The sequence below is a fragment of the Sus scrofa genome, chromosome 6 (assembly GCF_054392235.1).
Source record: "Sus scrofa isolate SSC_HxYL_T2T_F1_AM1 chromosome 6, Sscrofa_HxYL_maternal_Yorkshire_Landrace_v2.0, whole genome shotgun sequence".
In the NCBI taxonomy this organism is placed as follows: Eukaryota; Metazoa; Chordata; class Mammalia; order Artiodactyla; family Suidae; genus Sus; species Sus scrofa.
The window spans coordinates 111,188,513-111,214,018 of NC_139388.1; the positions used below are offsets into that span (position 1 = coordinate 111,188,513).

The window sequence follows — 25,506 nt, forward strand, 5'->3', positions numbered from 1 at the left end:
GTTTTCATTTTGTACTTTACTAGAAAAAAATTTTGTGACCAAACATACATTTGTAGGCAACTATTAATAAACTAAAAGATACCAACTAAACAGAAGCCAGATCCAATCATAGTGAATTCATGAGCAAGAACTCAGCTGAAAAAAAAGATGGAATTCACAAGAGGTATGACTCAAAGTTAGCATAACTAGGAAGTCCAGAATCTTCTGTTCTCAAATTAGTCTAACTTGGTTACTGCATAATGGAAATATATCACTTTTACTGTGATTCCATTATTTGGTCTTTGTACAATTTGGCTCTTAAAACGCAAGCCAAGTCCTCATGTAGATAGAGCTCACCCAAAGAAGTGGTGATCTATACTACAGTGGTGAGCAACTTTTCATAAAAGGCCTGGAAATAATATTTTAGGCTCTGCATATGTGGCCTCAACTCAATCTTTGTAATGTACAAGCAGCCAGAGTAAGCAAATGGGCTTACTATATGTTAAGTGTTATTATAAAACTGTATGACTCCCTCAGGCTATTATTTGCCAACCCTTGATTTATTCCAGTGCTGAAAGGACTGAGAGAGACAGACATTAGCAGCCAACGAAGACACGTCCTAAACAAACCTGAATAGTACTTTTCATTTACAGAATTTTTACTGACTTGAGAAACAATCACACGCAAGATGCAACCTCAGTGAAATGAAGAATTAATTGCACACAAAAATTCTTGCATTCATACTCTTTCTTACATAAAATGTTAATAAATTTACCAGGATTAAACGCTGGATCCTTGGAGTTCCCACTGTGGCACAGTGGTTAGCGAATCCGACTAGGAACCATGATGTTGTGGGTTCAATCCCTGGCCTTGCTCAGTGGGTCAAGGATCCAGTGTTGCCATGAGCTGTGGTGTAGGTCGCAGAGGCTGCTCGGATCCTGCATTGCTGTGGCTGTGGCATAGGCTGGCAGCTATAGCTCCAAAGAGACACCTAGCCTGGGAACCTCCGCATGCCGCGGGTACAACTCTAAAAAATAAAAAAAAAACAAACAAAAAAATGCTGGATCCTTAAGCCACTTCGCCACAGGAAAACTCCTGTTATCCCTATAACTCTTTAAACACCAAATTACATATGACCACTCTTCAAAAACCATTTACCGTACAGCAGAAATTGACAGAACACTGTAAATCAACTATAATAATAAAAATAAATAAATAAAATTTGAGTTCAGAGGGGGGGAAAAGTCACTTACCCATTGGATATGTTCTGCTATTAGGCAACCAACTACTTTTTTGTCATTAGAAATAAAGAGAAGTGTTTTCGTTCTGGAATAGCACATCAGTGGAGCCTGCTGGAAACCTAAATCATTATCAACCATCTCTCTAATCTCGTCCACCTGCCAAATAAAGAACAATATTTTTTTAATAATGAAATAATAATTCTTTTTTTGTTTGTTTGTTTGTTTGGTTTTTTTGTTTTTGTTTTTGGTTTTTTTTTTTTTTTGGCCCTGCCTGTGGCCTGCAAAAATTCCTGGGCCAGGGATCAAAGCTGTACCACAGCAGCAACCCAAGCTGCTACAGTGACAATGCCAGATCCTTAACCTGCTGCACCGCAGGGAATTTCCCAAAAGAATTTTATATATGTAAAAATATATTTCAGGACAGTAAGTTGAATATATTATTCCAAGCATGACATCCTCTAAAGAGTGCTTTTGAATGTCCTAATCAGTGACTGTTTTTCAAGCTCTGTGGGCCAATTTGCAAAATGAGGAAGGAATGGAGAGTAATGTAACATCCAGCAGTCTGGGAACAAGAGAAGTGAGAGCTCCTAGAATCCACAATAAGAACAGTAAGGCTTCTCAGTAGAGATTCATGGGTTTGAGAACTGGAGAGATTTCACTGGAATCTTAGCCAGGCAAGTCAAGCCTTAATTAATACTCCCAAGCCTTAAATAGTACTCTCATGGATAAAATGGAAGTGAGCACAGAGGAAAGACATACATGTTTACTCCTTATCAACCATTTACAGATCAGACATCGTGCAAAGCATTTTATGAATATTATCTCATTTAAATTCAATACCTCATAGAGGTTTATAGTTTCTCACTTTGCAATTCAAAGAAATAAAATTCAAAGGTTAAGGAACTTTCTATGTCAGACATTGGACATCTAGAACCAAAAAGCAGGGATTTGAACCCACAGTGCTTCTTCCAGTTCACCTCATAAAATTGTGACCAAGGGCAAACACAGTAAGCTCAAACTTCTGTTTTTTTGTAGGTACTCAAACATTAGTTCCTTCCTCAGTTAAAAAATACATATACAAAAAAAAAAAAATTCTGCAAATGTTTAGTCCAATAAACATTCACTTGTGACACTAATTTTAAAATGCATATAACACCTAAGACGGTTAAGTACTCATACCTCTGACATGTACAATACAATGTAATGATACATCACTTATTCAGTGATGAAAATTCAAGTCCTCCTAATCCTGGAACAATATCCCACAATACAATTCCTGATTCAGTTCCTAAAAGCAAATGACTCATAATTCTTTTTTAACGGCCACACCCTCAGCATATGGATGTTCCAGGGCCATGAACTGAATCCAAGCCACAAATTCGACCTATGCCATAGCTGCAGCCAACAGATCCTTTAACCCGCTGAACCAGGACGGGGATCAAACCCATGCCTCTATAATGACCTGAGCTGCTGCAGTCAGATTCTTAACCCACAGCACCACAGTTGGGAACACCTAACTCACAATTCCTTAGATTTTAATTTTTAACCTATTATGGGTTACTAACCAATAACATACTCAATTTTAGGTTGCTAAGATTTTGCCATGAGAAATTAAAATGAGGAAATTAGGAGTTCCCGTCGTGGCGCAGTGGTTAATGAATCCGACTAGGAACCATGAGGTTGCGGGTTCGGTCCCTGCCCTTGCTCAGTGGGTTAACGATCCAGCGTTGCCGTGAGCTGTGGTGTAGGTTGCAGACGCGGCTCGGATCCTGTGTTGCTGTGGCTCTGGCGTAGGCCGGTGGCTACAGCTCCGATTAGACCCCTAGCCTGGGAACCTCCATATGCCGCGGGAGCGGCCCAAGAAATAGCAAAAAGACAAAAAAAAAAAAAAAAAAATGAGGAAATTAAAATTTACTGAGGAGCCATGGTAAGAAATGTCTAGATGTCACATGCGGTGAAGCAAAGTACCCACTGTGCATTTCCAAATAACAACTGTTGGAATTCCAAAAATTCTATTTAATTTTCATTAATCAATTACTAATCCAAAATTAATTCAATAAGTATTTGTTTTTATGCAAGGATCAATGTTTCAAGTAGAGATAGACGGCATGTTTGTCATTCTAAATGCTACTGTCTATACTGTCAGCAGTGGTAGTACAGGGAGTTATCTGACTATCTGGGATTGTTAATTCATATACATGATGTATCTGAGAAGTTAGAACCACAGGATAAACTTGTACAACTGATCCTTGAACAACACAGGTTTGAATAGGATGGGTCCACTTATACATGGATATTTTTCAACAGTAAACACTACGGTGCTACAGTCATGGTTCAGTCAAGATACAGTGGAACTTAGCACACTGATGGAATGACATATAAATTAACACCCCCCCCCCAAATTGCTGTTCAAAGATCAACTGTAATGTAAGTAGAATGTTAGCTATATTTTCAAATAACATCTTCAAAGTGTTTTTCTTCACCCTCTCTTACAGGTGAAGTATTCCTAAATTTAAAGAGGTCCAACTGTTGGACTTCCCTAGTGGCCTAGTGGTCAGGGATTTGGTGTCACTGCGGTGGTTCAGCTTCAATCCCTGGCCTGGGAACTTCCACATGCCACTACTGTGGCAAAAAAATAAAGAGGTCCAACTATTAACCTAAGAAAATACAATACACTACTTTTCTTGTGTTTCTAGACATGTTGGACACACTCTAGTCTAATTAAGGTTTTCAGATAAATAATTGGACCAATTGCTTTACATACAGTCTGAGGTACTTTTGAAAAAGCATTTGTGAGGAAAATATTTTGGGCATATGATCTGAAAATGTAATTAAGATATTGCTTAAAAATAAGTTTGTCCTAAGGTTTCCTGACTTTTAGGGTACTCTATAAAATGTTCTAGACTTCATTATTTCTCTGGTTCATTTCTCTGAATCCTATACTAGACTAAAACCTGGCTCACACTAGATTAGAGGATTTTAAGTTTTCTACATTATATATATAAATCAGAATATATCTTGCTCTTTATCTTAACATTATGATTACTTTGTGTTTAACTTAAGAATAACTATGATCTACTATTATTAGATCCCTTTCTGCAATAAGCTTTTATTTAGAAATCTGCCCTCAGAATTAAATGACATGTATTAATTTTTTTTTTTTTTTTTGTCTTTTGTCTTTTTTGTTGTTGTTGTTGCTATTTCTTGGGCCGCTCCCGCGGCATATGGAGGTTCCCAGGCTAGGGGTTGAATCGGAGCTGTAGCCGCCAGCCTACGCCAGAGCCACAGCAACGCGGGATCCGAGCAGCGTCTGCAACCTACACCACAGCTCACGGCAACGCCGGATCGTTAACCCACTGAGCAAGGGCAGGGACCGAACCCGCAACCTCATGGTTCCTAGTCGGATTCGTTAACCACTGCGCCACGACAGGAACTCCAACATGTATTAATTTTAATGTTCTAAATAATTATGATTGATTTTTTTTTTTTTTTTTTTTTTTTGGCTGTGCCCACAGTTCTAGGGCTAGGATCAAACCAGAGACACAGGAATAACAACTTGGATCCTTAACCTGATATACCACCAGGGAACTCCTTATTCTGATTCTTTTTTAAGGGCTGCAACTGCAGCATATGGAAGTTTTCAGGCTAGGGGTCGAATCAGAGCTACAGCTGCCGGCCTTCGCCACAGCAAAGCCAGATCCAAGCCAAGTGTGAGACCTACACCACTGTTCACAGCAGCATCCAATCCTTAACCCACTGAGCAAGGCCAGGGATCGAACCCATGTCCTCATGGATACTAGTCGGGTTCGTTACCATTAAGCCACAATGGGAACTCCCTTATTCTGATTCTTGAACTCACTCATGTGGCATTATTCATTACTATGCCTTCAATACCATCACTCAAATTATTGAGAGTATGAGATGGCAATCACTAAAAAGTCACCGCATAGATGCTAGACACATTGCAAAGTTGAAGCTTAATTTTTCAGTTGGGTTGTATTCTTTAAATGCTTGTTTTCAGAACTGTGTTTAAATACGCTCTGTAGCAGTATGTTATCCTCTTAAAAGTAGCTGTAAAATTATCCATTCTTCATGAAATTTCACTGGAAATTTACCTTTTTCAGGGCATACTTTGGGTCTTCAGGAAGAACCATTATTATCCTGCCGTCTGGATATTCAGCCAGTATTCTTTCCTTTTTCCATCCCTAGATTAAAAAAAAATGAATTTTATGTATCACATTTAATACATATTTATATATAATAACAAAAATATATCAATGTTCTAAAAATTGCAAACATGGAAAGGTATGTGCTGATTAAAGTTTAACAAGACATGATAAGTCAGCTAATCTGTTAAGCATACAATAGGTACAATACAAACTAATTTCTCTCTGCTATTCAGAGATCTAATACCACGAAAGCATTTCTAATTTATCATTTCTCATTTTAAACTAATTTTGAAAACCACACACCAAAAGCAAGCCCCTTACAGTCAGTCATTCCCAGAACCTAAAAGATAACTCTCCCAGTTTCTTGATTAAATAAATTAAAATCTTAAATTTCTTTGGAACATGGTTACCTCCACAAACAAACACTCATGGTATTATGTCTAGCATGCCAAAGACCTCCAGGAGGTTTAAAATGAACTGATTCGCATGCAGTAGCCCAATATGTAAGGAATAGTTTTTATTTTTATTGATCACAACTATCAAAGTCACAAGAAGGAGACTATAAAAATATAACTACCTTCTAAGAATCTAATAGGGAAGGAGAGGCTACGTTGTGTGTATCTGAAGTTAAACATACTCAAAAAAAGAGGGGTAATAAACTCTTCTTCAGATCCACACTCGTGGTGATTAATGAGCAGAACCTGCATGAAAAAAAAAACAAAACAAAAGCCACTTAAATCTAGTAAGATGGGACTGAACCAGAGGTTAAAACTAGGAGCTTTGAAGTTATAAAAATAAGTACAGAAGGAATGAGCTTAACTGGTTGTTCCATTTGTCTTACCCAACCAACTTTAAATTAAAAGGCCTTTCAATAAGTAATATGTATTTGTATTAAAGAAAACCAGCATCTTCTTTCTGAGATTTGTCTGAGAGTATTAAAGCTCAATGAAACCAAGAAAAAGGCAACTACATTGTTAAAAATACTATGGCAAGTCTGAAAGGAGGTTTATTTGCTTAATCCATAATTGTCTTTTGGGGAGAGGGCAGGATCTTAGTTGGGCACAAAAGTCTAGTTACAAGCTTGGTATAAATAACAATTTGGATGAAAATATTTAAAATCAGAATTTGTTTAAAAAATAGAGCAACCAAAGGTAAAGTAAAATTCAGATGATTATAATTATGATCAGCAATGTGTTCCCAAGATTTGAAAAGAAAAAAAAAAAAGGAGCAGAAACAATAGTCACAGAAGTCATTTTTTTTCAAATTAGAAACTAAATCTGAATCTCATCCAGATCCAAATATAGGTAAACATGTTAAAAAGACATAAAGGATATCACTTCTTTTAAAACAAATTTACACTAATGTTATTTGGGGGGAAAGCTTTAAAAATAAATCTATTCTACATTAAATGAAAATGGAAACTTTTCATTCTACAAATTCAATGAAAGTTACAACTTACAACCAAGTCATACTTCCTGAACTGAATCACCTAAAAATAATCCAATAAGCTATTTTCTTATTGTCTTTAAAAACAATACCGGTCTAATGTCATTATATTACACCATAGGTACTAGACAAATTATTTTTGCTTTTATTGGCTTTAATAGTACAAAACTCTCTTGAAACAAGTTGAGACTTGCATGTTCACGCAGAAGATTTTACAACTGGATTTGATATAATTTTTTTAATGTTTTAAATATGATTTTTTTCATATACATGTATAAGCAGAAACTGCAAAGGACATAGCATTGCTTAGGATTCTAATATTCATGAAGACAGCATACTTAAGTGCAAATTTTAGAGTTCTGGAGTAAAAATTCAGGATTTAAGTCCCTGTTCTTGGTAGTTTCTAGCTATATGGCCTCGGGCAAATCACTGGAACTCTCATTCTCTTTCCTGATTTAGGCTATGGACAAAATAGCTGTAATCACCTAGATCACTTAGTAGTTTAGAAGACTGTATTTAAGATGATTCCTCACACAGAATAGCCATTCAGTAACTCTTAGTAACTTTCATTCTATTTCCTAATGTAATCAAACTAAAATAATGTACTACTTTAAAAAAACACAGTAAAGTTCCCCAAATCAAATACAACAATAAATTCAAATTGTGGACAAAGACGAAGGAATCAAGTTGGCTGATATCTATCAAATAAGATACCAAAGAACTTTTTTTTTTTTTTCGATTTTTAGGGCCACACCCGAGGCATATGGAGGTTCTCAGGCTAGGGGTCGAATCAGAACTATAGCTGCCAGCCACAGCAACACAGGATCCGAGCCACATCTTCAACCTACACCACAGTTCACGGCAATGCTGGATCCTTAAGTCACTGAGCGAGGCCAGGGACCGAACTCGAGTCCATATGGATCTTAGTTGAGTTCTTTAACCACCGAGCCACGAAGGGAACTCCCTGAAGACACTTAAATGCCTCAACTGCAGTTAATGCTTTCCTAGAGTCAATAACCACACAATTCTCCTATCTTTAGAGACTTCAGATGAGATGAAGTCTCTCTGTTGCTTGAAACTGAGGCAGAGGTGGAGGTTCTGGGTAAAGGTAAATACGATTTAGGAGTTCCTGTTGTGGCACAGTGGTTAACAAACCCAACTAGGAACCATGAGGTTGCAGGTTCAATCCCTGGCCTTGCTCAGAGGGTTAAGGATCTGGCAGTGCCATGAACTGTGGTGTACGTTGCAGACACGGCTCGGATCCCGAGTTGCTGTGGCTCTGGCGTAGGCCGGCAGCTACAGCTCCGATTAGACCCCTAGCCTGGGAACCTCCACATGCTGTGGGTGAGGCCTAGAAAAGACCAAAAAAAAAAAAAAAAGGGGGGGGGGTAAATACGATTTAGACGAATAACCAATAGCTTTTTTGCAAAGATATAAATTTCAAGGCAGTGCATTTACACCACTCCCTTTAGCTCCACCATATCTCTGCTAACAAGTAATATTTTCCAAAACTTAAATATTGTTAATCACCTATTGGCTGCTGGAAAGCAGAGAGCTTTACTTTCCTAATAGCAATCAATGACTATATTTCCGTCCCTTGCTACTGTAGTTACTCCAAACTTTAGAATCTAAAGAAGGGAATGGGTTCTTCCTCTTTCCCATTTGAAGAAGTTAACAATTGAAAACAAAATTCATTGAGTGGTAGACAAAATGATATATACAACTGTCAAAATTTATTAACCAAACATTCAAGAGCTATGTGTTTAAAATTATATCCCAATTGCAAAAGTTCATACTAATTACTTTCATAAAAGGTTGAATAGAAATATCCATAAAAGAATACCCTGAGAAATAAGACCAACAACCAGCTTTTCCAAAAAATTATCAATGAATATGGCAAGGAGGGAATAAAACATTTAGAGGGGATGTCCCCCTGTGGCACAACAGGATCAGTGGCATCTCTGCAGCACCAGGAAGCAGGTTCAATCCCTAGCCCAAGCACAATTAATTAAAAAGATCTGGTGTTGCTGCAACTGCACCTCCTGCATTGGTCGCAACTGTGGCTTGGATCTGATCCCTGGTCTGGGAACTCCATGTGCTACAAGGCATAGGGGGGGAGGAGAAAGACTTAGAAGGAGAAGCCTTAGATTAAGAGATTTAAGAGCCATACCAACCAATGCAATATATGGACCTTAATTCAAACAGTATAGAAAATTGGAAGGTATTTGGGGAGCCTTCAAACACTGAGGGACTATTTGATATTAAGGAATTAACTGATTTTTTTAAAGGTGTGGCTACATTCTTTAAATCATGTTTATGGTAAAAAAAAAAAAAAGAGTAATCTTTTCAATTTTTAAAAATATACATTTTAGGAGTTCTCTTGTGGCACTAGGGGTTAAGGATCTGGCACTGTCACTGCAGTGGCTTAGGTCACTGCCGTAGCGCAGGTTCAATCCCTGACCCAGAAACTTCTTTCTACATGCTGTGGCCAAAAAAAAAAAAAACCACCATATTTTAAAATATTTACTAAAGAGTTCCCACTGTGGCGTCATGGGTTAAGACTCTGACCAGAGCAGATTAGGTCAGAGGAGGCATAGTTTGATCCTTGGCAGGGTGCAGTGGGATATAGGATCCAGTGTTGCCATACGTTGTAACTGTGGCTCAGATTCGATCCATGGCCCAGAAACTTCCACATGCCTCGGGTGCAGCCATTAAAACAAATAAACGAACAACAACAAAAAAACTCTACTAAAATGATAATGTGACACCTGGGTTTCACTTTTAAATAATTAGGAGGGTTGGATGAACAAAGATTTTTCATGAATTGTTACTTGTTGAAGCTGAGTGATGAACACATGGGGATTCACTCTTTGTGTGTGTGTTGAGTGGGGCTGGGAGAGTGTGTATTAATTCTCTATTTTGGAGAATTCAAATCACCCATTGTCAAAACTGTGCCAAGGGCCCCAGCCTTGCTCAAATACCACTTATTTAGAAGTGAAAAATAAATGTAAAATGAATCCAATCAGCAGAGCAGTAAGACCTGAAGTTGGAAAAACAGTAACTACAATGGGGGCATAAAGGGGCTTCTGAGATGCTAGTAGTGTTTCTTGCCACATGGGTGTTCATTTTGAGAAAACACACCATTGAGTTGTGCCCTCATTATCTGTGCACTTTACATGTTATATTTCAAGTAAATTTTAAAAATAATTACTAAAGGAATCTGAAAAACACACATTACTTCAATTGTTAAGTCTAACAACTATTATATGTTAAAAAAAATATAATCTATACCATCTCTTTTTAAAATATTAAGTCTTCAGAAACAAAAGTAAAATTAAAATTAGCTCATTTGAAATTTAGTCATGTGCTCTTTCTGACAGTACCCAAGGCAGAAAGCATAAATAAACTGCAGAAAAACTGCATAAGAGAAACAAATTATAGACTCTCGAAATATATATATTTTACTGAAATGGATCCTAAATGTAAACATATATTTATGCATATTTTGGAAGTCAGCAAGGATATACACCAAAACATAAACAGAAGTTACCTGAATGATTATTTTTTTTCTTTTAGCTTACCTATATTTCCTTTTTTTTCTACTTCAATAAATGGTATAATAAAAGTATTAATATACTTTACCCCCAAACAACTGTTTTTTAAATTCACATTTGGATACTTCTTTGCAAAAATAATCTTGTTATTAACAACAAAGATAAAGACGTGTTTTCATGCCCTTTCCAGGTACACCACATTCCCTGAACTGCCACAAGTTCAACCAATCCAGAAGCCCTCTGAACTGTGTGGTGGGTTTTCTGTTTTTTTGAAGTGCATCAGTGGGCCTTAAATGTCCAAAGAAGTGTAGATGCAGAGCACAGGAGGTATGGTAGAGTCTTAGTCCTACTCCAGAAATGAGGGAGAAATGAACACAAATCAGACATTTCCAACTGGCCACACAAGTCTGGGAGAACAGAGGGAAATACAGATTTAGATATTCATAACAAAATAAAATAAAAAATCAACCCCTCAGTCTTGTGCCACCAAAGGATTTGATATAGGGAATTCATTCACCATCCCAGATCCCACCCTCCCCTGTCAGCATCAGAATGAAAGCTGAGCACACACACTACAGGCATATGGAGGGAACATTCACCTGCCTCCCCACCAAGAATGGACTTGGGCGGGGAGGGGAGGGGGTGAGTTGGATGCCAAATCCCCCTAAAGCATCAATCCTACACAGGAGAGTTTTTAATGCGGTTTATGAAAATCAACAGCTCAATGAGCAATGATTCTCCCTAACCCCATCCCTGTCTGATCCACAGACAAGATTTCCCAGCACTCCTGCTGGAATCTCCTCTCACTAGCAGCTCTGCTCCATCTGGATTCCTGGCTTCATCACTAAGACTGACCTTCCACAGAGTTCCCCCAAAGCCCCTCTACAGCCTTTACCACCTCCATCCCTGCCCCCAACAAGAGGCTATCACCATCCACAAAATCACTTTCCTTCTCCACTGAGAGCCAGCTCCAGAGTGGAAGGCGGCATGGCCACTCATCCGGGACTATGCTCCTTAAAGCCTTTCTATGGAGCAAATGGCCAAGGGTGTCCTGGGTTTTTTGGCGGCATGATTAATTAAATCACTGGCCACTGGTAACAGAGCTCAACCTCCAGCCCCTCTCACCTCCCCAGAATCAGGGTATGAGAATTCAAAAAGTTTCAACCCTCTGTAGTTGGCTCTCCTGGCAAATGGTCCCCATCATTAGGTATGTCCCGTAGGCCATCTCAGTAATATAACATAAGATACATTCTCCCCACTGCTTAGGAAATTCCAAAAGTTTTGGGAGCTGTGAGCCAGAAACCAAGGATGAAGATCAAATTGTATTTTTTTTATAAATCACAAGCACTAAAGATGATTATCTGAGAGAACGTATGTTTAAAAGTGAAGGGGGTCAATTTATTTCTGAGCTAAATATAATTGAACACACATTTTGTTGAAATTCAAATAAAACAGTAAAAACCTAGACTATTATTCACGAATCCTAGTGTCAATTCCATCACTTACTAGCTATGTGATTTCAGACAAAATATCCTTCCTTCTGCTGTTTCCTCATTTATATATTAATTATAACTACTTAGTGATTTGTGAAAAGAACTAAGAGGAGTTTTATATAGGTAAAATGTTTAGTGGAATTCCTGGTACATAGAAAGACCATAATTAAAGTCATTTATTACATTTATTATTTTTTCCTCCTAGATATAAAATAATTCGTATCAATTTATTTATCTCAAAAAAGTTTCTCTGGGAAGTTAAAAACATCTTTTTTTGGCTGCACTGGCATATGGAAGTTCCTGGGCCAGGGATCAAATCCAAGCCATAGATGTGATCTGTGCCACAGCTGCAACACCAGATTCTTAACCCACTACACTGGACAAAGGATTGAACCCTTGCAGCCACAGCCACAATGCCAGATCCCTGACCAGCTGCACCGCAGGCAGGAACTCCCATGAAGTTATCTTACATGTTGATTCACCTCAGCTTGAGGCATGAATGATACAATGTCTGTTAAAGCATAATAAAGCATAATGCTATCTGAAGTTAACCTTCAAATCTGTTAACTATATTACCCCTAGAGTATTTCAAGATACATACCTTCACACTTTAAACGACTTAACCACTAAAAAGCAAACCAGCTTGCTTAACTTTTCATAGTTTGAAAGATAGTATTTATTCAGAGAAACATGGCACAGTGGTTTTTTAACTCATTAAGTGAGTGAGGAATCAAACAACACATGAGAGTTTAACTTTCATTTTTGAAAAATATGACTCAATTCTAAAGATGATATAGACTTTTCATTTTAGGTATGCTATGACTGCAGGATTTCCTCCAGGGTACTTTTCCTGTTCTCTGAAATATTTAAACTGAAGAGAAGCTAGAACCCCTAAAAATTTCTACTTCTCCAGTGAAGCTATTTGTTTTGGTATATCTTATACCCTACCACAAGTTTTCTTTGCTCTAAGGATGAAGCTAAGTTTTAGGATAACTAGGCTGCCAAGGCCTACAGTAAGATTTACTATCAATATAGACCATTAAGCTCCAAAAGGACCAAGATTTGGTTTGACACACACTATATCCCAAGCTCACAGCACTGAAAATTAAGTATACAACAAATATTTCTGAAAGGCTAGGGTGTACTTGAAGGACAAGACTATTTATGAAACCAAGAGCTTAATGTCTCTGTGTCTTAGTTTTGTAACCCATAAAAAAAAGAAAGAAAACTACTTCACTAAGTTACAGTGAATTAAATAAGGTGACACTTAACACTTAAAACACTTAATTACAGCTGACAGTATTTGGAAGGTAGAGAGGGGGAGAACGAAATCATCAAGGAGACCAACGTTGGAGTCCCTTCGTGGCTCCATGGTTAATGAACCTGACTAGGCTCCATGAGGATGTGGGTTCAATCCCTGGCCTCGCTCAGTGGGTTAAGGATCTGGTGTTGCTGCGAGCTGTGGTGGAGGTCCAGACTCTCGGCCTGAATCCTTCACTGCTATGGCTGTGGTGTAGCCCGGCAGGTGCAACTCCAATTCAACCCCTAGCCTGGGAACCTCCATATGCCGCATCTGAGGTCCTAAAAAGCACCCCCACCAAAAAAAAAGGAGACCGATGTCATTTATAAATGTTAAAATTAAAGATAAATGACAAAACATAAAAATATAGCTAATAAAAACTGGGAAAAGAAAATTTTACTAAAAACATCTATATATAGCTTGAGATATAGTTAAGCTATACATACGAAGCTTGATTTAAGCTGTGTTGGAAACACTGTAAAAGACAAAAGTGCTTAAACAGTGGAGAAGGAGACTGGAAATAGAGTAAGGAAAAAGGAAGCTTTTCTCATTCTACACCTTACAATACTGGAAGTTTCTACTTCCAGGTACACACACTGCTTTTTTTTTACTTACTTACTTACTTACTTACTTACTTATTTATTTATTTTTGTCTTTTCTAGGGCTGCACCCACGGCATCCATATGTTCCCAGGCTAGGGGTCTAATCGGAGCTGTAACTGCCAGCCTATGCCACAGCCACAGCAACTCCGGATCCAAGCCGCATCTGCAACCTATACCACAGCTCACAGCAATGCCGGATCCTTGACCAAATGAGTGAGGCCAGGGATTCATTAACCACTGAGCCATGATGGGAACTCCAGAAGTACAATTTTTATAATTACTTTGGAAGGAAGTCAATGGTTTACAGAGTAATCTGTTTTCAATAATTATGTTCCATTCCTATAACACCCTGACATGTATGTACATTTTTTTAAATTATAATTTTCACCATTCCCTGAGAAAAACCTAAGTTCTAAGAAATAGTTTTCAAAAGAGGTGCTTAATATGTTCTGAATAGCAAAACATTTTCATGGGAAAAATGGTAGATTCTTAAAACTATTTGGAGTTTTAATAGCTTCTGATCAAGAAAAACAAAATCTAAAAAAAAGAAAAGTGATGAAATCTAGTTTATTAAAGTACCCCAATGTGAAATTAAGGGAAAGAGTCTACGGCTTAGCAATTAGATATTTTAATACATGGCAGTAACGTTTTTCTTTCTTTCTTTTGGCTTTTTAGGGCCATACTCACAACATACAGAAATTCCCAGGATAGGGGTCGAATCGGAGCTGTAGCCATCAGCCTACTCCACAGACACAGCAATGCCAGATTGAGCCACATCTGCAACCTATATCACAGCTCACAACGCCAGATCCTTATCCCACTGAGGACAGGGATCTAATCCGAGTTCTCATGGATGCTAGTCAGGTTGTTAACCACTGAGCCAAGATGGGAAGTTGGAGGTAGTAACTTTCTTAAATGATATCCACTTAACTTGCTGGAAAGACCAACATTTACTTTTCCCTGAGTAAAAGAAACTAGTAGCTGGAGCACACTGACTGACTCTTCAACCAGTAAACAACTACTGTGCTATCCCACAACTGAGTGACATGACTACTAATACTCATTTGTTTATTCTAAACTTATTTATGCAAATTTATTATTAACACCTGCCAAGTGGGACCAGGAGGTATAGAGAGATTTGCATCCCTGTGGCATTTAGATTCTAAATGTCTGCTGGAGAGAGGTGCCTGATCCCAACATTAAGACATTAAAAACCCTAATGTGGAGTTCCCTGGTGGTCTAGAAGCCTAAGAATCTAACAATGTCATTGCTGTGACTCAAGTCACTGCTTTAGCAGGGTTCAATCCCCGGCCCAAAAACTTTCACATGCCACAAGCTCAGCCAAAATAAAATAAGATAAAACTAAAATTTAAACCCAACTTAATTTCTCATTAAATCTAAGAGATCAGCCCACCCCTAACCATAGCTGCCTGACAGAACAAAGAGAAAGTCCTTGGGAGGAGGGCTGGGAATTATCTACTTTAGTCTCCAGTGTTCTTTTATATACAATATCCAATAAAAATTTACAAGGCAAGACAGAGATTCAAAATTGTCAACAGGTCAATTCTTCAACTTGATCTATAGATTCAACGCAATCCCCATGAAAATCCCAGCAAGCTCTTTTGTGGATACTGACACTGATTCTAAAGCGTACATCGATAGGCAAAAAAGCCAGAATAGCCAACACAATATTGAAAAAGAACAAAGTTAGGGAACTAACACTTGGACATCAAGCCCGTTGGGGCTCAGTGGTTAACGAACCCGACTAGGAACCATGAGGTTGTGGGTTCAATCCCTGGACTCACTCAGTGGGTTAGGGATCCAGCATTGCCATGAGCTGTGGTGTAGGTCACAGATGCAACTCGGATCCCATGTTGCTGTTGCCGTGGCTGTGGCATAGGCTGGCAGCTGCAGCTCCGATTGACACCTACCCTGGGAACCTCCATATGCTGCAGGCATGGCCCTAAAAAGACCAAAAAAACAAAAAAAAACAAAAAAAAACAAAAAAAAAAAAAAGACTTACTATAAACCTAGAATAATCAAGACAGTGTGATATTGGTAAAAGAAGAAAAAAAGAGACAATAGAACAGAATAGAAAGCCCAGAGATAGACCCACATATTCAACTGATCTTTGATAAAAGAACAACAGCAATACAATGGAAAAAAGACTATCTTTTCAACAAATGGTGCTAGAACAACTAATTGCCCACATGCCAAAAAAAAAAAAAAAAAAAAAAAAAAAAATTTAGACACAGACCTCAGCCTTTCACGAAAATTAACTGAAAATAGACCATAGACCTAAATGTAAAAAGCAATGCTATAAAAACTCCCAGAGGAAAACAAAGGAAAAAATCCAGATGACCTTGGGTATGGGAATGACTCTTTAGATACAACCAAAAGCACAATCCATGAAAGAAAGAACTGCTAAGATGGACTTCATTAAAGTTTAAAACTTCTGCTATGCAAAAGACACTATCAAAAAAGGTAAAGACAAACCTTAGGTGGGAGATATTTATAAACACTTAACTGATAAAGAGCTGTTATCCGAAATATACAAAGAATTCTTAAAACTCAAAAAAAAAGAAAACAACCTGTTAAAAAACAGACCAAAGGAGTTCTCATTGTGGCTAAGCAGTTAATGAGCCCAACTAGCATCGTTGAGGACATAGGTTCCATCCCTGGCCTTGCTCAGGGGGCTGAGGATCCAGCATTGCCATAAGCTGTGGTGTACGTCGAATACGCGACTTGGATCCCATGTTGCTGTGGCTGTGGCATAGGCCGGTGGCTACAGCTCTGATTGGATGGACCCCTAGCCTGGGAACCTCCATATGCCTTGGATGAGGCCCTAAAAAGACCAAAAAAAAAAAAAAAAAAAAAAAAACAGACCAAGGACTGGAACAGATGCCTCACCAAAGATACACAGATGGCAAATAAACATATGAAAAGATGCTCCCTATCCTGTCACCAGGGAAATTAAATTAAAACAGTAAGATAAAAATGCACAACTATTAGAATGGCCAAACTTCAGAACAATGACAACACCAAATGCTGGCAAGAATTTGAAGGAAATATCATTCATTGTTGATGGGAATGCAAAATGGTACAGCCACTTTGGAAAACAGTTTGGCAGTTTCTTACAAAACTAGACATACTCCTATCACACAATCCAGCATCCACGATTTTTTTCAAGCATTTGAAAAGTATGTCCACACAAAAACTTGCACATGGGGATTTACAGCAGCTTGGAGGCAACCAAGATGTTCTTGGGTAGCTGAATAGGTAAATAAACTATGATACGTCAGGATAATGAAATATTATTCATCACTAAAAAGAAATGGGCTGGAGTTCCCATCATGGCTCAGTGGTTAACGAATCCAACTAGGAACCAGGAGGTTGCAGGTTCGACCCCTAGCCTGGGAACTCCCATGTGCCACAAGTGCGGCTCTAAAAAGACACACCAAATAAAATAAAAGCTTCAAGTAATTAAAAAAAATTTAAAAAAAAAGAAATGGGCTATTGTGAAAAGATATAGAATAACTTTAAATGCATATTACTAAATGAAATAAGTTAGTGTGAAAAGGCTACAATGATTTCAACTATGTAACAGTCTGGAAAAGGCAAAACTTTGGAAACAGTTAAAAAGATCAATGGTTGCCAGGGGTTGGGGCTACAGGAATGCAAGGATGAAGAGTGGAGAACAAAGAACTTTTAGAGCAGTTAAGCCATTCTGTATGACAATAGTGGATACAGGTCATTATTTTCAAAGCCCATAGAATGCACAACACCAAGAATGATCCCTAATATGAACTCTGGGTGATAATGATGTGTCAATGTACATTCATCAAATGTACCCTCTGCCGTGGAATGTTAAAGCATAAGTGGTGGCAGGGGTACACAGGAATTCCCTATACTTTTGGCTCAATTTCACTATGAACCTACACTGCCCTAAAATAAAGTCTATTTTTAAAAAAACCTTAACATGACCATAGTCAGAAATAGGAAATTACGATCCAAGATCAAGAGGGAAAAAGTCAATATAAGCAGGCCCAGTGTGACCCAAATGTCTGAATTAGCAGAAAAGAACTTTAAAATTGCTATTATAAGTACGCTAAAAATTTTAAAGGACAAGATAAACAAAATGTGAGAGAATCTGAGGAGAGAAACTGAAACTCTAAGATGTAAATTCTGTGATAGAAGGATCAGAAGCATTATTTTCATATAAAGAAAGCTGTATCTTAAAATTAGAAGAAAAACCACTGGTATAATGATCTATAATAACCTCTTACATCTTAGTAAGAAAAAGAATTAAATTGCTTTAAATATTTTTCTAAATGAAGAACAAACCATTTAAGCACCTAAATTCAGTCAGATATATAGCTCAATCTGTAACCTAGTTAATAAACCTCTAATTGCCACGATGATATCAAATTTGGGCTCCTTTACATATTCTGAAGTAATTACTATTAATTTTGTCTAACTTGCACAACACAATGTGTTCCATGTACCCAAAAGATATTTACACTATTAATTCCCAGTCATTTAAAACCAGCAAATATTAGAGTTGCCAGAGCTCAGAGAAATCTTCTGGTCTAATCTCATTTTATATATTTAGTTAACTGTCTTCCAAATCTATTTATTTATTGTCTTCCAAATCCCTTCCTTCCTTCCTTTCCTTCTTTCTTGTCTTTTTAGGGCTGCACCAGCAGCATATGGAGGTTCCCAAGCTAGGGGTTCCAATCAGAGCTGCAGCTGCCAGCCTACACCACAGCCATGCCAGATCTGAGCCGAGTCTGCAACCTACACCACAGCTCATGGCAACACTGGATCCTTAACCCACCCAACAAGGCCATGGATCGAACCATCCTCACGAACCATCCTCACGATATTAGTCAGTTCATTATCCACTGAGCCACAACGGGAACTTCTAATCTCATTTTTAAATGAAAAAACTGAGAAAACCACTTTTGTTCTGTGGCTTCAAATCAAAATCTGTTCTTTAACTCAATATATTTGTTGAGCCCTACTACTCATTGGCAGGCAGTCTATGTCCATTTTCAAAAATCAAAGCTTAACTCTTCTCACACATGAAACCCCTCTTCTGATCACTGCTCTACTAAAGTAATTATCACTTCTAAACTGCAAAGTTAATTTATTCCTCTTCTGCTTTACTAAAAGCTCAAAATACAGCTGGGGCTGAACAGGTTCCTTGCTTGACAATGTGGCTCAATAGTCTTGAGGGAGTTTCTCCTGCTTTCTCTTCACACCTTTAGGAAAAAAGTATCTTAGTTCATGAAGGGAAAATGAAGGTACTAAACCAGAATCCAGACTCCAGATGAAGCCTTAAGAGGCTCCTTCCTAAAGAGTTTCTAATAAGTCAGATAAAATACATTTCTTCAAATGGTGCCAATGAGGCTGATGGAGTACAACGAAGGGGCAGAGAAAGAGGGCATAGTACCATCATTCTCTCCCCTATCCCAAACCAGAGGATAAGGAAAAGAAAAATATTTCAGTCAATGAAAAATAAGCTCTGAGGGCATCAATTTTGACCATGACTATATAATTATATATTATTTTAATCTTTTGAAAAGAAGACGTCAGCCATTTTTACCTGTCATATATTATTACCATATTTAAGGGAAATTTTTACCTAAAGAAAAATTATTTAGCTTATTTTCTAGAGAATGTTTAACATAAAGTAAAACTCACTTTAATTTATTCTAAGTAGAATAAAACTTTATTTCTATTCCCTGAACACTGCTCATTTAAAGCAATTACAGCCAGAGCACCAAATGACTTCTCTGCTATGTGCGTCTCTCCAAGAAACATACACAACAGATAAAACTGGCGTTTAAAAAAATTTAGATGTTTTGTCAAACACATAAGAGTGCATAATGCAAAAAGCACAATATTAAGTTCCAATAAATGTTTCACATTACAACCCAAAATCCAGGGCTATGATCACAGCAGAACAGCTTTAACAAAGGTTATGTTTTTATTCTCTCTCCATACACTAGAAAAGAATGCTACAGTGTTTTAGAGGAGTTTCTATTTAAAATCTCTATATAATATTTACATTTGAAGAGAGCAAAAGATAAGAATATTAACCTTGATGTTAACAAAGGATGGCCAACTGCTAAACTCAATTCCTTCTCTTGAGCTTATTTCAAAAGTAAATAAAATAACCCATAGCTCTGTCCCATCAAGGAGGGTGGGGGTGAAGGGCTGAGGCAAGAATCAATCTTCCCTAAGTTGCTATATTGCTTTACAATTTTGCAAGAGCCAAAATTTGTTGAGAAGGTGATGACTGCACCTTGTTCCATAATCTCTTTTCCTTTTGGTACTGTGGAAGAGCAAAGTACATTACTTCCTGGTTGATCTCTTTATAGTTTGTCTCAGAAATTAAAAACTTCCCTTAAAATGAAGAATTAAGCCTTTTAAACCTAATCTTTTCATAATTTTAGGAAAGTGGTCACAAGAATCAAATAATGTAAATTGAGGAGAACACAAACTAACTTCTATCAGAATCATGTATGTAAACAAATAGTTTTGCCCCAGAAGTTGTCTATAATTTAGCTACCTGATATTTTTCAAGTTGAAAGAATATTAATATAGTCAAAGTGGAAAAGTACAAATTTCAAATAACAAATCAGTATCTAGCTATAAATTTTCTATGACCACACACCTTCAGGAGGGTTTATGTGTAGAAAAGCAGATAAAATAAGGAATATAAAGGATCACCATAGAAGGGAAGCAAAAAAAGAAAACCACACCTATCTTGGGAAGAAGTAACTGAATAAACAAAAACATGAGTATGAACTCTTCAACTAAAGGTAAGGATACAAATTTAAAGCCAATAAGAATCTTTAACATTTGGTGCCTATATGAAATGAATTGGTGATCTCAGTTCAGATATCCTGGAGGTCTTATTAATGTGAGTGTACAGTACTGAAGGTAACATGTAAAAATAAAAATAAATTCCATTTCAGAAATGGGTAAATGGCAGTTATATTAAATTAATATTTGGACAAGACATTTGAAATGATTCTAAATTATTTAAAATTTTGCTACTTCCAGAAACAAATATTAAATAACCCGTTATGATTCAAATGTACATACATGAAAATATATACACTAAAATAGTTTTGCTTTTGTGGGATTTTTTTTAAGTATACTACAGATTTTGAGGTTTTAACAGTTAAGAATTTTTCTCTTAAGTTCATTTAAAAAACTCACATGTTAGAAAAAATAAAGGAAATTAAAAACTATCTATTTGGTATAACATGTAATACTACCGATCCCCAAATAAAAAGTTGTGCCAAGCTATAGTGAATATTAAACAGGCTTATCAACAGTTAATAATTATTAAAATCAAAGATAATTTTTTAAATACCCAAGTTGAAAAGCATTACTTGTTAAAGAGGTACAGTGACACTTTAAAAATAAAACTTATATTAAAAAATCCCACAACATACACCAGCCAGAATACATTTGCTGGTTTTTATGTTTGGCTTTGTTTCAAAGTAAGCCTGTATATATACTACAAGGGCTTTGTATAAATTACTATTTCCTAAAATCAAAATTTTAATGACATTTAAATCTAGCAATTCATCTCTATTTATATGATTCTGAATTTTAGAAGTCACGAATTCCACTTACCACATATTTGACAGCACTTATAAACTGGTTGTGGAAAAGCAGATGCTGTGTTTCATCTTCTGGATTTGAAGCTGTATAAAGCATGCCACAAACATTACAAGAAACTGCTCCAAATCTTTTTTGTCCTGCATCCTATTATAAAAAACAAACAAGTTTTTTTCCTCCTAAAAGAATTAATTCCAGAACATCAGCCTCTAACACTATAATGTACACATAAATTGACAAGTGTTTAAAATAAATAATACTCAATGCTGATAACAAAAACAGGTTAATCTTTGAAATCTATGTGTAATTAATTTTATTAAGAATGTTTTCATTTTAGTAATCACTCACGCCACAGCATTTAATAATTAAAAGGAAATGATAAATATCCTTAATACTACAATCTTAGTTCTAAAGTCTCAAATAGCAAACACTATAATTAAGAACTAGCATGTACTATATATCTGCAACAATACTGCTAAAGTTTAGAAGTAGTAATGTTTCACAGACTTCTTAGTGTCTTAAAAATCTTTTCTCTAATGGTTTTGCTCCAATTATATTAAAGGATATTTGGATATCATCAGAAACTCCTGAGAAAAAGTAAAATTAAATATTTTCTACTTTCTCTACATCAAGTAAGTATGAAAGACTGATTATAATCACCATTACTCCAGTAACCAATCAGCAGAATTACTTTTATTTTGCAAAACTGAAACTTTATACTCATTAAACAACAGTTCCCCAATCCCCCTCCCCCCCCAGCTTCTGAAAACTACCATTCTATTCTATCTCTAGAAATTTCACTACTCTAGGTATCTTATATAAGTAGAATCATAAGAGTATTTGTCTTTTTATGACTGACTTCTTTCACTTAGCATCATGTCCTCAAGACTCAACCACATTATACCATGTATCAGAATCCCCTTCTTTTTAAGACTGCATAAAATTATACTGTATACATACACGCCACATTTTGTTCAGCCATTCGTCCAATTATGAACACTTTAGCTGCTTCCATCTTTTGGCTATTGTGAACAACGAACAAAGGTGTACAAATATCTCTTCAAGCAAGCAGTTTTCACAGTAATGAGTGAGCATTTACCGCAGTTTCCTCACTGGTAATGGAAAACCAGTCATACCTAACTCATACTTCTTTTTATAAGGCTTTACTTAGTTAATATGAGAGGAGCAAATAGAACCATGTATTAAAAAATATTAGATGCTATCAAGATCATTAACATCATCAACTCTTGACCAACACTATCCAATAGAAGTGTGATCCACAAAAGCATTTATTTATTTATTTGTTTATTGGCCATGCCCACAGCATGGAAGTTCCCAGATTAGGGATCAAAACCATGCCACAGCAATAACCAGAGCCACAGCAGTGACAATGTTGGCTCCTTATATTGTTGTGCCACCAGGGAACTCCCACAAAAGTAACTTTAAATGTAGTAGTAGCCATGTTAAAGAATTTAAAAGCAGGCGTTCCCATTGTGGCACCGCGGAAACGAATCCGACTAGGAACCATGAGATTGCAGTTTGATCCCTGGCCTCACAGGGATCAAAGGGGTTAAGGATCTGGTGTTGCCATGAGCTGTGGTATAGGTCGCAGATGTGGCTTGGATCTGGTATTGTTGTGGCTGTGGCACAGGTTGGCAGCAACAGCTCCTATTAGACCCCTAGCCTGGGAACTTCCATATGCCGAGAGTGCGGCCCTAAAAAGACAAAAGCCCAAAAAAAAAAAAAAAAAAAAAAAAAGGTTAAACATTGGTGAAATATTTTACATCCTTTTTTGTACTAATCTTTGAAATGCAATACAGGAGTTCCCATTGTGGCATAGCAGGTTAAGAACCTGACATAGTGTCCAAGAGGATGCAGGTTCAATCCTTGGCCTTACTCAGAAGGTTAAGGATCCTGTGTTGCCATGGTTGTGGCATAGGCCTCAGCTGTAGCTCCAATTTGACCCCTAGCCTGGGGAACTTTCATATGCCACAGGTATAGCCATTTAAAAAAAAAAAAAAAAAAATGAAATGTAGCATATACATTTACACTTAGAGCATACCTCAATTCTGACAAGCCACATTTCAAGTGCTCAACAGTAACACAGAGCTAACATACTGGACAATGCAGCTCTAGATTCTACTTGTCTAATTCTTTTTTTCACTATTACACTGATTTGACAAGGGAAACATTATTAAATTCAATGAAACAACTTTTTCCCATACTATCTTCCTCAAAGATTTCTAGACAATTCTTACAAAATTATTCTTCCATATTAAAGTTAGAATAAATCATCTATACAAAAAAATCCAATTATGTCAACTGGAACTACATTAAATGATACTATTACTTTGGATTCCTTCAGTTTTTATTACTGAGCTCCTTTTTTTTTTTTTAATGGCTGCACCCATGCCATATGGAAGTTCCCAGGACAGGAACTGAACCAGCACCTCTGTAGCAACCTGACTGCCCCAGTCAGATTCTTGGCCCACTATACCAGAGGAGGAACTCCTCAATAGAGATTTTTAATCAGTCAAAATATCTCCCTCTCCTTCCCATCTTGCTACCAAATAGTAGAGTACTTATATACTATTTCAAATTAACTGATGGTTTATCTTCATATAAAATATAGTTCCAGGAGTTCCTGTCGTGGTGTAGTGGTTAGCAAATCCAACTAGGAACCATGAGGTTGGGGGTTCGATCCCTGGCCTTGCTCAGCGGCTTAGGGATCTGGCGTTGCCGTGAGCTGTGGCGTTGCCTCGGCTCCAATTCCGAGTTGCTGTGGCTCCGGCATAGGCCGGTGGCTTCAGTTTCAATTAGACCCCTAGCCTGGGAATCTCCATATGCCGAGGGTGCGGCTCTAGAAAAGGCAAAAACAAAAAACAAAACACCATATATATATATACATATATATGTATATATATATATAAAATAATGTTCACTAAAATATAGATATTTAAAATCACTTTATTAAGCTCCATGTTACTTTAAAATTTAAACCAACTACTAAAAGATGGTAGTGATCAAATAATACATTTCAGAAAGTAAGAGGAGTTCCCATTGTGGCGCAGCAGAAACAAATCTGACTAGGAACCGTAAGGTTGCAGGCTGGATCCCTGACCTGGCTCAGTGGGTTAAGGATCCGGCATTGCCGTGAGCTGTGGTGTAGGTTGCAGACATGGCTCGGATCTGGCTTTGCTGTGGCTGTGCTGTGGGCCAGCAGTTCCAGTTCAACCCCTAGCCTGGGAACCTCCATATGCTGTGAGTGCGGGCCTCAGAAAGATGAGAGACCAAAAAAAAAAAAAAAAAGTAGGAAATGTGAAATAAACTGTCAATCTGTTGTAAATAAAACTGCAAGTGTGGAAATTTAAATTTTTACTATTTGCTACAGAATGGAATCATGGGGGGTCGGTGGCTGTGATATCAAGATTTCCATAATGAAGACTTGTAGTGACCAAAAGGCTCTTTAGGAAAAAAAAAAAAAATGAATGTATTCTTTAACAACATTCATAAATAAGATGCTTATAATATTTCACCAAAAAGGTCAGTTGTACACTTACGATGATCAACTGTTTTTCATCAGCTTTCTCTGCTTCTTTTAGTTTCAAGTCTCTAGGAATTCTTATCTCCAAATGGGAATTACACTTAGGCCAAGAATGATTTGGCGGTGTCCCCCTTAAAAAACCAACCAAACAACAAACAAAAACTATTAAATTTTATAGATCCATATCATTTCAAATCACTGGTAGAAAAAAATAACTTACTTTCTCTATAATACTGACGAAGTTCAATTCCAGGGGGGATAACCTTTTAAAAACCAAAGAGAGGGAGTTCCCACCATGGTGCAGCAGAAACAAATTCAACAAGGAACCATGAGGTTTCGGGTTTGATCCCTGGTCTCGCTCAGTGGGTTAAGGATCCGGTGTTGCCTTGAGCTGTGGTGTAGGTCAAAGAAGCGGCTCGGATCCTGCGTGGCTCTGACGTAGGCCCATAGCAACAGCTCTGCTTAGACCACTAAGACCACTAGCCTGGGAATCTCCATATGCCTCAGGCGCGGCCCTAAAAGGACAAAAGACAATAA

At 37.3% G+C, this 25,506-nt stretch overlaps 1 protein-coding gene and 1 long non-coding RNA gene across 5 annotated transcripts in view; both read right to left on the minus strand.

The window, feature by feature from the left end:
• Window positions 1–25,506, minus strand: part of ESCO1 (establishment of sister chromatid cohesion N-acetyltransferase 1) — a 90,925-nt gene that overhangs the window by 10,939 nt on the left and 54,480 nt on the right. For 2 of the 4 annotated variants that reach the window (XR_002345054.2, XR_002345055.2), the window contains exons 7-11: window positions 24,986–25,100; window positions 21,441–21,572; window positions 5,967–6,090; window positions 5,336–5,425; window positions 1,233–1,376 (exon numbers count right to left, since the gene is read on the minus strand). Coding sequence is in view for 2 of the 4 variants with exons in the window: in XM_021096164.2 (XP_020951823.1) it covers window positions 1,233–1,376; window positions 5,336–5,425; window positions 21,441–21,572; window positions 24,986–25,100 (481 nt within the window). In the remaining 2 variants the exon portion in view is untranslated. The remainder of the gene's footprint in view (window positions 1–1,232; window positions 1,377–5,335; window positions 5,426–5,966; window positions 6,091–21,440; window positions 21,573–24,985; window positions 25,101–25,506) is intronic. The other 2 variants (XM_021096164.2, XM_003127852.5) reach the window with 1 other exon arrangement.
• On the minus strand, window positions 10,518–16,028 carry LOC146402758 (uncharacterized). The gene is made up of 2 exons (XR_014807732.1): window positions 14,133–16,028; window positions 10,518–13,299 (listed from the first exon to the last, which is right to left on the minus strand). It is a non-coding gene; the product is annotated as an uncharacterized LOC146402758 (long non-coding RNA).